Below are 15,374 nucleotides of genomic sequence, written 5' to 3' on the forward strand. Positions count from 1 at the left end.
TTTTAAGCTTCATGAAACATGATTTTCTTCTAAAATGGATTTCCCTTACTGGAGCTGCAGTACTTTGTTGCTCTGATGGCAGAGCCTCGCTGATGAGAGCAAGACAAGATAATTTTTTGCAGTTTATGTAATGTGTATTACGTCTTCATGTGTGATTACATCACCTGTCGGTATGTTCACAGTCCCTCCTGGAGACTCATGATTCAGTGGCATCCAAAAACTATGAGACTCCCCCACCAAGCCCCTGTTCATTCATGGACGCAGCCCTCAACAACCAGCCTGTTCCTCCAGATGCAGTCAGGATGGTCGGCATCCGTAAGGTGTCTGGTGAGCACCTGGTAAGTCTGCTCAGTAAAGAAAACCTACAAAGTGTAATCATTAAGGCTGGATTGAGCCTGACTATAAACTGTAAGCAGATAAAACACCCCAGAGAAGTGGAGGATTTATGCTCTGGGTGGAGCATATGCACTCAGTATAATGAGATTTTTCTCTACCATTGTTAAAAAGAGACAAAAGTCAGATTTATGTGGCATTGTAGCGCTAAATTGGTGTGATTTATGTCCACGGTGAGCACGGTGAAATTTGCCAGATGCCCTATTGTCTCACTTTCTGCACACAAACTCTCTGCCATCTCTCTCGAATCAATCAATCATGGGTCAGAGGTGACGAGACATTAGTGTAAGATAAAGAAGAAAAATAAGGTGCAATAATAGTGATTCAATGTTAAAGCAAGAAGCCTGAAATATATCTCTTTAAGCCTAAATGTCTTTCTAATATAACAGTAGATATGTTTGCATCTGTTGGCTTCCTAATTTCAGCTCAAGTGATTTTACCATTGGCTTCATCCCTCACAATTAACTTAAACACTCACCCCCACTCGTCTCTTAAACCACTTTACAGTGGAGGACATTGCCAGGCTGTCCCCCTGGGTCTCCTTCTCTCGTTAGCCCGCATGAAAAATAATTATTACACTGAGACTCTGTACATGTGCACAGGGAGTGACTTTTCGAGTAGAGAGCGGCGAGCTGGTGATTGCCAGGATCCTCCACGGTGGCATGATTGACCAGCAAGGTCTGCTTCATGTTGGCGACATCATCAAGGAGGTGAACGGCAAAGAGGTCGGCAACGACCCCAAAGTCCTCCAGGAAATGCTGAAGGAGGCAAGCGGCAGCGTTGTACTGAAGATCCTGCCCAGCTACCAGGAGCCGCACACACCTAGACAGGTCAGTCATTTTTAAAGGGTAAGGAGTGTTTACAAAGCAAACCCGATTCAGGCTTTGCTTCAAATCACGTTAAATCTGTGCGGTTAAAACTTGTTCTACAAACTCTGCTGCATCATAGCTGTTGCTCTTTGATCTGACACACATGAAAGATCCCCAAAATACCTAAATGGCACAAACTGGAGCTGGAAATAAATATAAAAAGGACACTTTAATGGAACTTTTTGTGCTTGAAATGCTTTGATCTTCCACATTTAAGCTTCTGTTTTTGTTAAAGTAGAATATATTGTGGAATAAATATTGCATAAAAAGTTTAAATTGATTTAAAAGTATACAGTCATTTTCATCAGTAAGCACCACTTAATGTCCTCCCTGGCATCCACCCTGCTATCTATAACCTTGCATGCTGTGCCAGGAATCATTATGTAATACCATAATGGGACTTTTTAGATGACACTGGCTATTTAGCATTATTATGTGCATTACAGCTTTGTCACTTATCCAAATGCAGAGCAGTTTTCCTGCACCCATGCATAATGGATCTGTAATTGAAATCGTCATGAGCAAGCTAGAGAAACATCTCACAGGCAGCTTATAACACAGAGGATCCTCTTCATATGTTTGCCTTTTTTTTCATTATTTCAGATGCCACAGTTGATTGACTATCAAATGTTTGCAGGAAATTGCTTGGTGTAGTGCTTAGTTATTAGTTGATGTCAGTGCTCTCCTCTGGTTATGTTAGCTGATGAGCATTAGCTTTCTAAGAATCAGACTCCGATCATACTGAAACCCGCTCACCGAGTTTAGTATTGAGGGGAAATTGACAGGTTATCTTGCCTGGTAAATCTTTGCCAATAGGATGCAAGGATGAGAGGATGCAGTGTACACAACACTGCTACTGATTCGCCTCTGCGAAGAGAAAAAGAAGCTGGGCTAAATAAATTCTTTATGTCTAACCAACATATACAAGAACATTATTTATAAGAAAAGAATGGTAAATGGTAAACGGCCTGTATTTGTATAGGTGAAAAAGAAAAATCCAGCTTATATATGAGATTATACTATAAAGATAGTTTGCAGTTAAACTGTTTTTGTGTCCACCACCTACTAGAAATGTATTTTTATAGTCCTTTAGTGTGAACAAAGCTGTGATTTTACAAAGCTTACGATCGTCTAATTTATTGGTTCAGACATGCATGACAGAATAAACTTTAATATCTTTGGTTAAATTTTCCTCCTGAGGAAAAAGTTTCATCATGAGGATAAAATTTTAAGACACCTGTTTTTGACTAAATTTGTGTGAAAAAATTTCTATTTCTGTCTATTTCTCTATTTCTTAATTCCGGGATTTAATTGATCAAATACAAGCGATGCTTTGGCCTCAGTGCATGCATCAGGTTACTGTCACACTAAGACGGCTTTCTCACTCTCATCTTCACACATGCACATTTGTAAAGGACCAATAGTATCACGTTTAAACCATAGATAGCATAAACCAACATGGCGATGTCTGAAACACTCAACTCGGTGACTTTAGAAACCAGTGGGTGATGCCTATCTTTTATACTGTCTGTGAATTAAACTCATTAGGTAAGTTTAATTCCAGGGGTGTGTTTTATTCCAAAACCACGATCTGTTTCTAAACCTAACCTCATTAGTTTTGGTGTAAAAACCAGACCAGCAGCTGAACATGTAAGTAAACAAAACAGCAGGGAGTAAAAGCAAAGCAAAACAAACTCCCTGAAAGGACTACGGCCAACAAATCACCATCCCTCCCTTATACACTCTAATGTGTCAAGGCACTGACTTCAAAAGACACCTTGTGCATATCTTTACGATGGTAGCAGAACCTTACAGAACAGAAGTATTTCACACATTAGGATGATAGCACCCTGCAGCAAAAGACATCATTCAATCTGGCAAAATTGCTGTAAGAGGGCCTTCATGTATAAGAGAAATCACCTCCTTTCCATTGAAAACCTTAGAGGAGTCTATCCTCAGGTATAGCTCTTTCATGGATTTCAAAAGATGCAGATTCCTTTGTAAGAATACATATCTCCGGCATACATTATGGTCTAAAGGCCTTCGCTTTGTTGAGGGTTTAGTTTTCCTTTTTTCTGTGAAAGCTGCCCTACTTAAATACTTAAGAGAAATCTGTCCGCGGGAGACATTAAAGACTGATTGGTTGTGCTCGCACAGTTAAGAGCTGTGTAGGTGGACGCACAGCGTATGTGCTGTCGATGCTACGATTAGAGTTGTACCCAGAAGTCTCAGTGTAATCCAGCTGTCTGTGCTCCAGGCCTGGAGCTTGGCTGTAACGCTGGCGACTAAACTCAACTGACAGCTCGCTTTGGCTAAAGGAGAATATGCGTTTGTCCGTCTGTCTGTCGTGTCCTTACAGAGGGAAGGACGCACGCACACAAAGGCAGTACAGTACAGGATGGCAAAGCCCGTTTTATGTTCATGCATCAGTTCAGAAAAGAGACGACGTCAAGCGCGGAGGGGGGAGGAGGGGATGGTTGCCATGGCTACAGATTTTGGCTCTCTCTTTATTTCTCTCTCCCTCTTTTTCTCTGTCTTTTTTTTTTTTTTTGTCTCAGTCCGTCTCTCAGACTCCTTGTCCTATCAGTGGGGGTTGGGATAGATGGTTTGGTTTATGAGCTGAATCCTGTAGGCTTGAGCTGTCGGAAGAGTGAGCTGGCAGATAGGGAAGGCTTTACATGGGCAAGGGCTGTTTCATATTGATGGACAGTCGGTCATCCAGTCCATCTAAGCCGATCACGTGTACCACACAAAAAGCATCACGATTCTATATTGGGTGCAAAAGGTTTGATTGACATGTTCCCTCTCTCTAATGTAATTATTCATTCAGGCCTTTGTGAAGTGTCACTTTGATTACGACCCGTCTCATGATAACCTGATTCCATGTAAGGAGGCGGGGCTTAGCTTCAACAGTGGAGACATTCTGCAGATCTTTAACCAGGAGGACCTCAACTGGTGGCAGGTTAGTACAGCCACATGTGCGTATTTTAGCCACATAAGATGTTTCGATTTGTTAGCCGCTTCACGTTGCATGTGCGTTTCCCCTTCATAGGCCTGTCATATAGAAGGTGGCAGCGCAGGTCTAATTCCAAGCCAGCTACTTGAGGAGAAGAGGAAGGCTTTTGTGAAGAGAGATCTGGAGCTCGCTACTACAGGTACACCTATTAGCGGTATGCAGCAGAGCAGAGAAGCGCTTCTCATTATGCAGATTCGATACAGGCTCCTCGCTGCACAAACACCCCGGCAACAAAGCCAACATCTGTTCCTCTCCATATCATACAAGTGCTTCATCTGGCGCTGTTCGCTCATCCTCCTCTCACCTCTTCAGTCTGCTTCTCAGTCAGAGAGCGCTGAACTGGTAATGAGCATCGGAGTGACTCAGGTGGCCTGATCCAATCTGTTGGTTATTAAGCTGCAGGGTCTAACATTCAAGCGCTACCCCTCCTCGAGAAGAAGGCTTGATTGAGGAGTGGTGATAAGACAACCGTCCATAAAACCTGATCAATAATAATCTCTCCTCTCATGAGACGTGGCGTGAAAAGAGGCCGTGTTTCTTTAGATTTGACTGCTCTGCTGTGCTCAGTGGCAACAAAACAGGTGGTGAGTCATAGCCAGCTGCATACCCTTCACTCGTAGAGGAGAGGAAGATGACAGTCCAACTGTACTGCCCTTGGAGCTCAGGAAGGACACAGCTGTCTATCAGGATATTTTCCACATATACCAGCAGAGAGAGAATGAAACATTTGGAAATTGATACAATAATGTTTATCCACTGATCTATATAGTTAGGACACAATATTTAATAATTAGAACTATAGCTGTTCAGAACAAAGTCATAATTATTTTTTGCCCTGCTTTGACAAGGTGAATTTGTCATCAGGATAGTACTGAGTATGTGAGTACTCATGATTCCAAGTATTACTTTCCTTCTAGAAGATACTCTCTGCTATGTCAAATAATCTGCCACACTGAACAGACGGTCAGCAGATCGTGCAGTCACAGGTGTCCCTGGCAGCAGATTGGTTGTATACAACTAATTAGTATTGGCGCACAGTGCCATCTAGTGGTCTCTTTAAAACCCTCCAATGAGGTATTTTGTTGGAGTGGTTGAAGGTTTGATGTTGCTTTTCTCTCTGCTCTGTCTCAGGTCCTCTTTGTGCAGGAGTGGTGGGTAAGAAGAAGAAAAAGATGATGTATTTGACCACCAAGAATGCAGGTAACTTTATATGAGCTTGGGGCAAAACGATCCCCTACCTTGTGATTTTTGTTTTGTTTTGTCTTTTGTTGTCTCAGTTTGACTTATTATTACTTCCCGATTAGAATTTGATCGTCATGAGTTGCGGATCTACGAGGAGGTTGCCAAAGTCCCGCCCTTCAGGAGGAAGACTCTGGTTCTGATCGGAGCACAGGGTGTCGGCCGTCGTAGCCTGAAGAATAAACTGCTGGTGTCAGATCCCCAACGCTATGGCACCACAATCCCCTGTGAGTAAAGCCATCCTCATCACACGACGCCATATTCACCAATAAAAGCACAAGCAGGTTTTTGTTGTAGCTGAAGTTGAACCTTTAGTGCAGATCAGTTTAAAAACAACCCAAGGTGTTTCTGTTTATTGCAATGACCCAGTCACCTCTAGAAAACCAAAGGTGGATGAGAGAGATGGCCAGATGTACTCTTTTATGAGCCGCAGCGAAATGGAATGTGACATCAAAAACGGGCGTTTCCTGGAGCACGGCGAGTATGACGGGAACCTGTACGGCACAAAGATCAGCTCCATACACGATGTGATAGAAACAGGAAAGATCTGCATCCTGGATGTTAACCCACAGGTAGAGGAAACAGGTTTACCTTCTTTATTTGGTTACACTTTAATTTCTCCAGGATAGAACAGCTTGTGGCTGCTGAAATGCTTTCAGTCTTTTCATCAATATTTATCCAAGAGGATCTCTTAATGATCTGCATCCACTCAGATAATTAGTTTTACACATCTTATTAACTAAGTCAGAGGAAGACGCTGCAGGTGTTTTTTAATGCGATTCTTAGCTTTTCTATTGGATTTGTTTGAGTGTTTTTGCTCATTTGCGGCAAAGTGATGCAGTGATTGTAAAACATCTGTACTGTTTCTGCTTTTCTCTTAAGGCTATTAAAGTCCTGCGGACATCTGAATTCCTGCCCTACGTTGTGTTCATCGAAGCCCCAGACTTTGAGGTCCTCAAAGCTATGAATAGGTCGGCAATTGAGTCAGGAGTTGTCACAAAACAGTTAACAGTAAGTCTGTGCTTTCATTCGTTCTCTACCAAGATCATTAGAGGCGCACAGTAACAAATGAGATCTAGCTGTTGGCTCTATGGTTTGATGCGACCCCTGTGTTGCTGGAAACAGCTTATATCAGTTACTCTGGTGGAGCATTCAAGATTTGACAACATCTGAACCAAATTATAATGACAGCAACTTTCAGTGAAATGAGACTAAAACACAAACATAAAAGTACATGAAGTATACACTTTGAGGGAACTATTGTTGTGATTTTGCCAGAAGGTTTGCAGTGTCTTCCAGTGCAGTCTCAGGAGCATGGAGGAGGTTCCAGGAAACACCGAGTTACTCTAGGAGAGCTCAATGGGGCTGCAGGAGGCCAACCCATCAATAGGAGCAGTATTTGCTACTTTGTGCAAGGAGGAACAGCAATGACGGGATTTTATAAGGCACTGCCAGAGCTCTAAAAAATAACCCTCAACAGGCCACTGGTGTGAGTGTCTCTGACCAAACAATCAGAAACTTCATGACTGTGGTCTGAGGCCCTGATATCTTGTAGTGTTATGTAGTTTGTATTCAGCCCTCTGTAGACTGATAATTGTCAGTTCTTTCATTCTTAACACATTACCCAATCCACATCGAAATAGATATCCAGGATGATTTTCCCCCATTGACATTTGATGTGTTCCTGTAATTTTTTGTGCAATGTGGAAATATATATTTAAACTTGTAGCAAAAGTCTTTGCACATTTCCACCCCAAAACACGTGTTATTATTTATTTAGTTAAGTTATTTCTTATTTAAACTGACTTTAAGCCTTTCTTTATGTGCTCCTTTGGTGCACTCGCTTCCACTGCTGCTGATGTGTTTAAATTGCTCACCTGAAGTCCTGACAGGTTCTAAACATTTGAACTGTGTGTGCTGCAATTTCACTTTGGACCTATAATTTGTTCAGAAAGCAAACATCACACTCTGTATCAAATGAATCCTTCATGTTAACAGAGATCATATCTCTGGTGTTCCCCAGACACCAAACCGCAGTCTTCGATTGAGTGTCCGAGCCTGAAGGCAGGTTGCCTGAGGTCAGGAGAAACACACCAAGGAATCTTATCATTTTGTGCAAGCACGTTTGTCCTCCAGGGTCAGGTCATCAGTGCAGAGGAAGTATCTGAAGCAGGACATGCAGCAGAAACTGTGGTTCACACTGTTCACACAGCAGGAATTTTCTTCACAATCATTGGTCATTGCCCACTCTACTCACCAGATTGAGACTCTTGTGACTGCCTGCTCTGACAAAATAAAATTTTAGTTGAAGAGTAGCTGTTTGGACACACCTGCATCACACACCAAAAGGGGAAAAAGGGCGTAGCATGATTTCCAGAGAGCACTTTAGAAATAGAAACCTCGCTGGAAGCAGCCCAAAGAGGTGACCTTTAAGGAGAAACCGGTCAAATTGACTTGAATCAGGTAGAGTTGTAAAAACTTTATGACCATGACTTGTTGTTGCACGGATTTTTGCAGTTTGAAAAATATATATTGGATTTGCTCGCTGTGGGTCGTGAAAGATCTCTGGTTTCTTAACATTATGTCAACTCCCTTGGTGTCAGTAGTTTTAACAGTGTTTACAATTCTTTCCTTAAAGCACTTCTCCCTGACACACTCCTTTCAGGACTCAGAACTAAAGAGGACGGTGGATGAGAGTGAGCGCATCAAGAGAGCCTATGGACATTACTTTGACCTTTGCATCATAAACGACGGCCTCGAGGCGGCGTTCCGAAGTCTACGGCTGGCGCTGGAGAAACTGTCAACAGAGCACCAGTGGGTGCCTGTCAGCTGGGTTTTCTGAGAGTCACCGAGAGCTCGCCAGCAGGGTGCCAAGGTCACAGGCCAAAGGTTGAGGGACGATACATCACTGGTAGCTCCAGAGGGGGGGTGGGGTGGGTTGTTTCCACAAGCAGCTATTGGTGGCAGAGGCGTGTGGTGAAGAAGCGGATACACTGCAGAAGACCAGCCTCATGTAGAGCATTTTTTTTGTACAAAGTTAGTGTTCCTCTGTTGAGCCTAAGGTCAAGTTGTACTTTATTTGTCAGAACTGGAATAAAGCTCTATTGATGTTTGTAAAGAAGGACTTAGAGGTAATTATGAGGTTCAGTGCAATAGTGCGAGTGAGTGTGCGTGTGTTATCATAAATGTGGATATAGACTTAGAGTAATGCATATGTTTTGCAAGTAACAGTGCTATGTTGGAGGTTTTCCTTGAAGGACATTTAACGTTTTAGCCTTTAAATCTTAAATACTTTATGTAGTGTAATGTTTACATTGGATCGGTAGGACAGATTGGTTAAGGTTAAAAAATACCAAATGTCATATTTGTATCAAATTCTCTATATTTTATCATTTGATCATACAGTATGATTGTATGTGTTCAGAACTGTGCGTAATCTCGTTTGTGTCCACAGATTTGAAAACTGAACAGCAATAGATCATTTTGAAGATACATGCAATACACACGAGATACCCTAATGTGCACACACACACTCTCATATATATATATGTATATGTATACAGAAACAGAGTGAGACCTTCTGCAGTATTCCTGAAGTCTCAGTTTGTTTTATTTACTTTTCAATGTTGAATACGTTGGACATTTCCTGTCCCGTGCTGGTAAAGCTCTAGTTTGTTTGACGGTCAAAGGATCCAGCCAGTGGATCACAATGTGTCACTTCTGTCTGCTTGATTCTGTCGGACTTGTATTTGTAGCACTGAGAACACTTAAGCTCCATTAAGAAAAAGAAAGAAAAATACCTGACGAAGTAGCCTACAATATGCACTGATTGTGTAATGAAGGCAAACATATAACCTAACATCGCTGGTTGGCTAGTTGATGGAAGTACTTTTTTTGTTATTTTCATGTACAAACAGTAAAAATATTTATCAGTGGCTTCGATTTCATGCTTACTTTTGCCTTAACATGGTTGAAAAGCCAAGGAAACGTTATATTTTTTCATCATGTAACATTTCACTTCTATCACTGTACATGTTACTCAGAAAATTAAAAAAAAAAAATTCTGGCAACGTATTCATTGTTTGTTATTTTTCCTTCAACCTGTACGTACTGTATTGTAATAAAGAGTATATAATACAACATATAGAAATACATGGTGCTTTTATGGTTCTACCAGGGAACTACTACACTGTAGTCTGAATCTTCCTATAACAACTATTAAAATTGAAATAGAGAATATGCATAGTGCATAATCATTTTTAAACTGCAAGTTATATTCAATAAAAGAGAAAACAACACTGTTTTAAATGCATATATGAGACATAATACATTCTGCTGTTGTTGACAGTTCAAGTCGAGTGTAATCTGTGTGACCTCTGAGGACTTGGGTGAGCAGAATTATTGCCCGAGGATGATGGGGTTGGTTGATGATGTCCAGTTGGTGTTGTCCAGTAATGAGGCGCCAGAGGCAGCATTATTGGATACATGTCATAGGCAGGCAGTGGGCTACTTGGACAGACACCTGTGAGCCTGGGATCAAACTGTAGGAAAGTAGAGTTCAAAGTTAGACTGTCCTTACACAGTTCAGTTTGAATTTATTGCACAGTGTTTAATTGCATTGCCTGTAAAGCTTTTCCCCAGCTTTTCCCAACACTCAGTAAGCTTTAGATTAGCACAATCACTGGAAACATCTGGAAATGGGAAACAATTGTGTGCAGCCAAGAAGCAGTTCTGTACACAAGCTTGTTTTATGTTTTAGTTTTTGCAATGATTAAGCCAACATAAATAAACCAGCGGTTCACTGGTGAGTTTAACAGCAACTGCTAAATGAGCCTTGTTGCTTTATTTTGCCAGACTCAGACTGTTTTCCCTGCAGTCTTTGTGCTAAGGCTAAGCTAACTGGAAAAGCTTTGGTTTTCAAAATAAAGATACAAGTGATATTGGTTTTCCTACTAGTCTGTAGGTTTGAAATTAATAACCAGTGTTGTGTGAAAAGTGTTTTTTCTCTTGAAGACGTTGCAGTCCTTTCAAGATAATGTGGGGTGGAATTTAATCATTTCATTAATTTATTTTTTCTGCAATTCAAATCTCTGTAGGACAAATCTGTTTTTTTTTTTTTCATTTATCATTTGCTTATGCGGGCATATCCATCACATAGATGTACACCACAAAGGCTTACATGCACTATATGAACAAAGTAATGGGGCATCTAGATATTACATCCCAGCCATGGTCACCCATGCCATTAAGCTCAATTTCTGCACAATTTCTGCCTCAGCATTCAGCAACCTCCTAAACTTTATATGGTCTTCCACTTGCTGCATAAATCTTTTTGGTTCCCACATGCGTCTACTTTGCAATAAAACCACTTTCAGTTGATAAGGGAAACATATAGGCGGGAAAACATTCACATTCACTTGTAATGGTGGCATCTTGGGATGCCTTGAAAGTTTGGAAAGAAGGCAAGTGGACTTCTTTTTGGTTTGTGAAGAGGCTAACTCAAACAACTAATGGAGAGTCCCAGGTATTTAACCTTGGAGGTAGCCCTGGGGGTCATTGAGCCATGATTAATCATCTGAGTCGTTAGGGTCATATATACTTTGTTTTACATCTTAACGACTCAGATGATTAATAGTAGGTCAACAACCTTCCAGGCCACCTCCAAGGAGACAACCCCACTAGAGAGTAAATACCCCGGACTCTCCATCTGCTGTTTTAGAACTGAAGAAGCCTCTTGGATGAAAAGTGAAATGTCTTCACAAATCAAAGAAAAGAAGCCCAGTTTCTTTCTTTTTAATCACTCAAGACTACCATTAGTAGTCTGTGTGAATCTACACAGGAATATGGAATATAATGTGTTAATATGGAATATAATAATATGGAATATAATATGAAAATAATGGAACTCTAGTTCTGTCTGTTACTCTATACCAGGTTTCACCACTGGAGTCAGATCCATCCCTTAGGCTCGTAGCTCAAATCTATGTGCAATGTGATGCAGAGGCTAACTATAGAATTTGGTCACGCACCAGTGAGTATGATGGTGGGAAATCCACTGTGCTGTAGAGAGGAGGATCACTGTCATAATGTGTGTCCACTTCTGCCTGATCCTCGGACAAAGAAATGGGTGATGAAGAATTGATGTCATCTTGCATCGGTATGGTGACATTAAATTCTGCTCTTTTCTTTTTTGCATGGATATAGAAGCAGAATAGTATACCAGCTACGGCAAGGACTAAGACTGGGAACCTGGGAACACATTTACACCATTTTAACATTTAATTATCAGCAATTTTTTCTTGACAAAACAAGATAACTCACATATATTGAAGGATATTCACAGCCTCAGTCATTGCTGGAATTGGGTCCATCTGCAGGCATTACTGCAAGAAAAAAGAAAGCCTTTTAAAGACGTCCAGTGCAGGAAAAGACTTACTGCTTCTCCGTGCTTCTTGCTGAATTCAATTCAATATTAGCGCCAAATCACAGCAACAGTTATTTTGTAAGGTGAACCCCTGCAATAATACAAAGAAAACAGAGAAAACCCCAACAATCATATGACTCCCTGTGACCAAGCATTTTGGAGACAGTGGGAAGGAAAAACTTCCTTTTAACAGGATGAAACCTCCAGCAGAACCACGCTCAGGGAGGATCGGCCATCTGTCGCAACTGGTTTGGGGTGAGGGGAGGAAGACAGGACAAAGACACGCCGTGGAAGAGAGCCAGAGATGAATAATGACTGATAATTAAATGGAAAGAGGTGTATAAACACATAGTGAATGAAAAAAGCTCCACACCACAATCCACTCATGTCGAATACAGACTTTCATTAACTGTGATAAATCCTTGAAGAGCCAATCATTCATGCTTAAATCTGTATTAACTTGGCAAAAGAAATACATAAATAATAATAAAAACAATTAGAATTTCCGATTTATCATAGTGTGCTACTCTACATGATAATAAAACAATAGGAAGATCTTCCTAACATAAATTATAGAGATAAAGCTAACAAAAAGCATAGCGTCATAACGTGATGATGTGTCATTCTTTACATAATGCTTTATGTGAGCACATAGGAACATATGAGACTTGAAGTACTGACTTTAAGTTGAAGGTCTATAGCCTGTAGTCACACTATTATGTTTTACTCACAGTATTGTCATTTAAAAATTGTTGAGAAAGAAGAAACATTTGATGTGTTTGTCAACAGCCTATAGACGAAGCAGACGGTGTCTCCCTTTGTGCCGCATTGAGTTTTAACAGATCGCACCTATCATCCCATAAAAATGACACTTAGTACAACTGTAGGTAAAAAAAAAACAAAAAACAAAGTTGATTTTCACATAATTTTTACATATGACACACCAATATGAAAACTTGATTTTAAACCTCATTATAATATTATAGTAGCGTGAGCTTACCTTATTTCAAAATCCAAACACACAGAAAGTGTCATGACCTGTCGCTTGTTATAAAAGATAATATGTCACTTAGGGAGGTGCAGTGTGAAGAGCTTTTACTGCAATATGGTCTTTTTTAAAGACACAGCAACACAGGACTGAATAAAACCATTGTAAATTAAAGCGTTTAACCGCCATTTATAAACCTGTTATATTTTATACAGGAATACATATTTTTAATGGTGCAATGCATCATCATCATAGTGTTTCCTTTCACATAGCTATCACAGATAATCTAAGATATCCTAATACAATTAATTTATGGTTTCTCATCATTTTTATACAATAAATACATAAATAAATGTTAGAAAGACTGTTACTTCTAACACTTACTAGTACTGAGAGGAAAATTCTGTTTGCATAGATGATGTTTACCATTTACTAATATCATTCTAATGCCAAAAAACCACACATGAACAGGTGACTCTGTAATACTTGAAGTCCTCCATGCCTTATCACTTACAGGCTTTTGTTTAAAATAAAATCTAAAAAACTCCTTTTTTTGTAGACTGATTGCCCAATTCCTCTGTTGGAATATATTAGTTTTATTTGTAGTGTTTACATGTAGTTAACACCTGTTAAATGACTTTATCTTGTTTTCTTTTAATCCCTTTTTCTTGTGGCTATTGAACTATTAAATGCAAGAGATGTGGATTGGGACGTACCAAGTGATGGCCCATCATGGCAGCTGAACTGGAGCAATTTATCTTAAATATGTTGTTTAGAAAGTGACACTCAAAATTTTCTGGGGGAGCAACAGATGTTTTAAAACCCCATTAAACAGAAATCAGTGATGTAAACAACGTAAAACTTCTAAATTTTCTTGCTCAACAGTAGAATGACAGTTGGTGTCATGCTAAAATCTTTAGAGACAGCTCCTACTTATAAAGAAAAAATGTAATCACAATCATAATAATAATGAAAATTGTAAAATACTATAGAAGAGTAAAAAAGTGCGTCACTCAAACACACAATATTGAAATTATTTTTAACTAAAAATATAAATTATGGAAATATTTCACATATTCTGAGAATATCTCATTCCAGATAATAATAATAATGATAATAATAATAACTTAAATGTATGAGTTTGTTGTGCAGTTTTTAATGGGTGTCATGGGCTGGGTCGTGTGACCTAGTGTTTGAGTTTTATGTATTTTTGTATCCATTTTTGATCTAGTTAATTTCTAGGTGGCTATTTAGTCCTTTATTTCTTAGTTGTTTCTGTCATCTCCCCCTGTACTCAGTCTCCCTGATTCGTGCGTCTACCTGTCATGTTTCATGTGTGGTTATGTTAAGTTCATGTCATGATTTATCTTCATGCCTATGTCTCCGTGTTTCCTGTTTTATTTTGAAAGAGTCTGGTGTTCTTTGTTCACTGCATTTAGTTTTACTCTCCCCTGTGCTGTCATTATGTTTCATTCTAGTCAGCTGTGTCCTCATGTGTCTCCACTTCCCCTGATCACCTCATGTGTGTATTTAGTCCTCAGTCTTGCTGTGTTCAGTGTCGCGTCGTCTGTGTTATCTCCCCTACCCCTTGTCACAGTTTCCCAGCCATAGTAAGTCATCGTTTGTATGTTGTTTAGTCATAGTCTAAATTCTCAGTAAGAGTCATAGTTTCCTAGTCTTTGTCCAGGTTTTCCCTCTGTTACTTTGTTGTTGTTTTTTTTCCGTGAGTTTTCGGCCCTAAATAAAGGCTCGCTTTTTGTTAAGTCCAGTTTTGTCTCCTCGCCTCTGTCTGCTCTTGGGTCCTCTACTCACTCCACACGGTCTGCCCCGGCAGTCCGTGACAATGGGAGATGTTTTGTCTGTGTCTAAATTTGCTAGGTCGTAGCATATAGGACTTGTTCGACTGTAGACCCCTGAGTAACCTGACAAATTACTGCTGAGTGGAGAGCAACGTGATCACCATAGGAAACAAAGCTTAAAATTAGTCAGAAAAACCACGTTGAGCCTGACATTTAATGTGTATTAAATATCACTGTATTAAAAGCTGAACTTCAGGTACAAAGGTGGAGCCATGTCAGCTGTTAATAAGATAATTATTAACTTAATTATTAAGATGATTTGTAACTCAAATAGAAACACTCTCAGTACTGTGATGCTGTCTGTGAATATTGCTCTGTCATAATGCCTTGACTTTTATATATGAACTATATAAATTTAACAGTCCTCCTCAGTCTTCCTTTGAAAAACATCAGGTCAGTTTTTTTTAAATGTGAATTTGTTGTGAAGCAGGATTATTACAATGAAACAGCAAAACAAAAAACAAAAACTCAAGAAAACTTTTCACCAAAATATATTTTACATGTAAGTGCATTAGTGCATTTGAGCAAGTTTGAAATGAACTATGTCAATACAGGATTCTTTCTCCCACAGTGTGGAATTACAACA

General features: G+C 39.8%; 1 protein-coding gene across 3 annotated transcripts in view; it reads left to right on the plus strand.

Moving 5' to 3' along the window:
- mpp2b (MAGUK p55 scaffold protein 2b) overlaps positions 1-9,613 on the plus strand; it is a 51,988-nt gene extending 42,375 nt beyond the window's left edge. For 2 of the 3 annotated variants that reach the window (XM_063481446.1, XM_063481447.1), the window contains exons 5-13: positions 183-338; positions 996-1,223; positions 4,093-4,224; positions 4,315-4,417; positions 5,410-5,478; positions 5,583-5,744; positions 5,887-6,089; positions 6,400-6,528; positions 8,183-9,612. In XM_063481446.1, the coding sequence (XP_063337516.1) occupies positions 183-338; positions 996-1,223; positions 4,093-4,224; positions 4,315-4,417; positions 5,410-5,478; positions 5,583-5,744; positions 5,887-6,089; positions 6,400-6,528; positions 8,183-8,359 (1,359 nt within the window). In that variant the 3' untranslated portion in view covers positions 8,360-9,612. Of the gene's footprint in view, positions 1-182; positions 339-995; positions 1,224-4,092; positions 4,225-4,314; positions 4,418-5,409; positions 5,479-5,582; positions 5,745-5,886; positions 6,090-6,399; positions 6,529-8,182 lie in introns of all 3 variants that reach the window. The other variant, XM_063481445.1, reaches the window with a different exon arrangement.
- The last annotated feature ends 5,761 nt before the right edge of the window (positions 9,614-15,374 follow it).

The sequence above is a fragment of the Pelmatolapia mariae genome, linkage group LG8 (assembly GCF_036321145.2).
Source record: "Pelmatolapia mariae isolate MD_Pm_ZW linkage group LG8, Pm_UMD_F_2, whole genome shotgun sequence".
In the NCBI taxonomy this organism is placed as follows: Eukaryota; Metazoa; Chordata; class Actinopteri; order Cichliformes; family Cichlidae; genus Pelmatolapia; species Pelmatolapia mariae.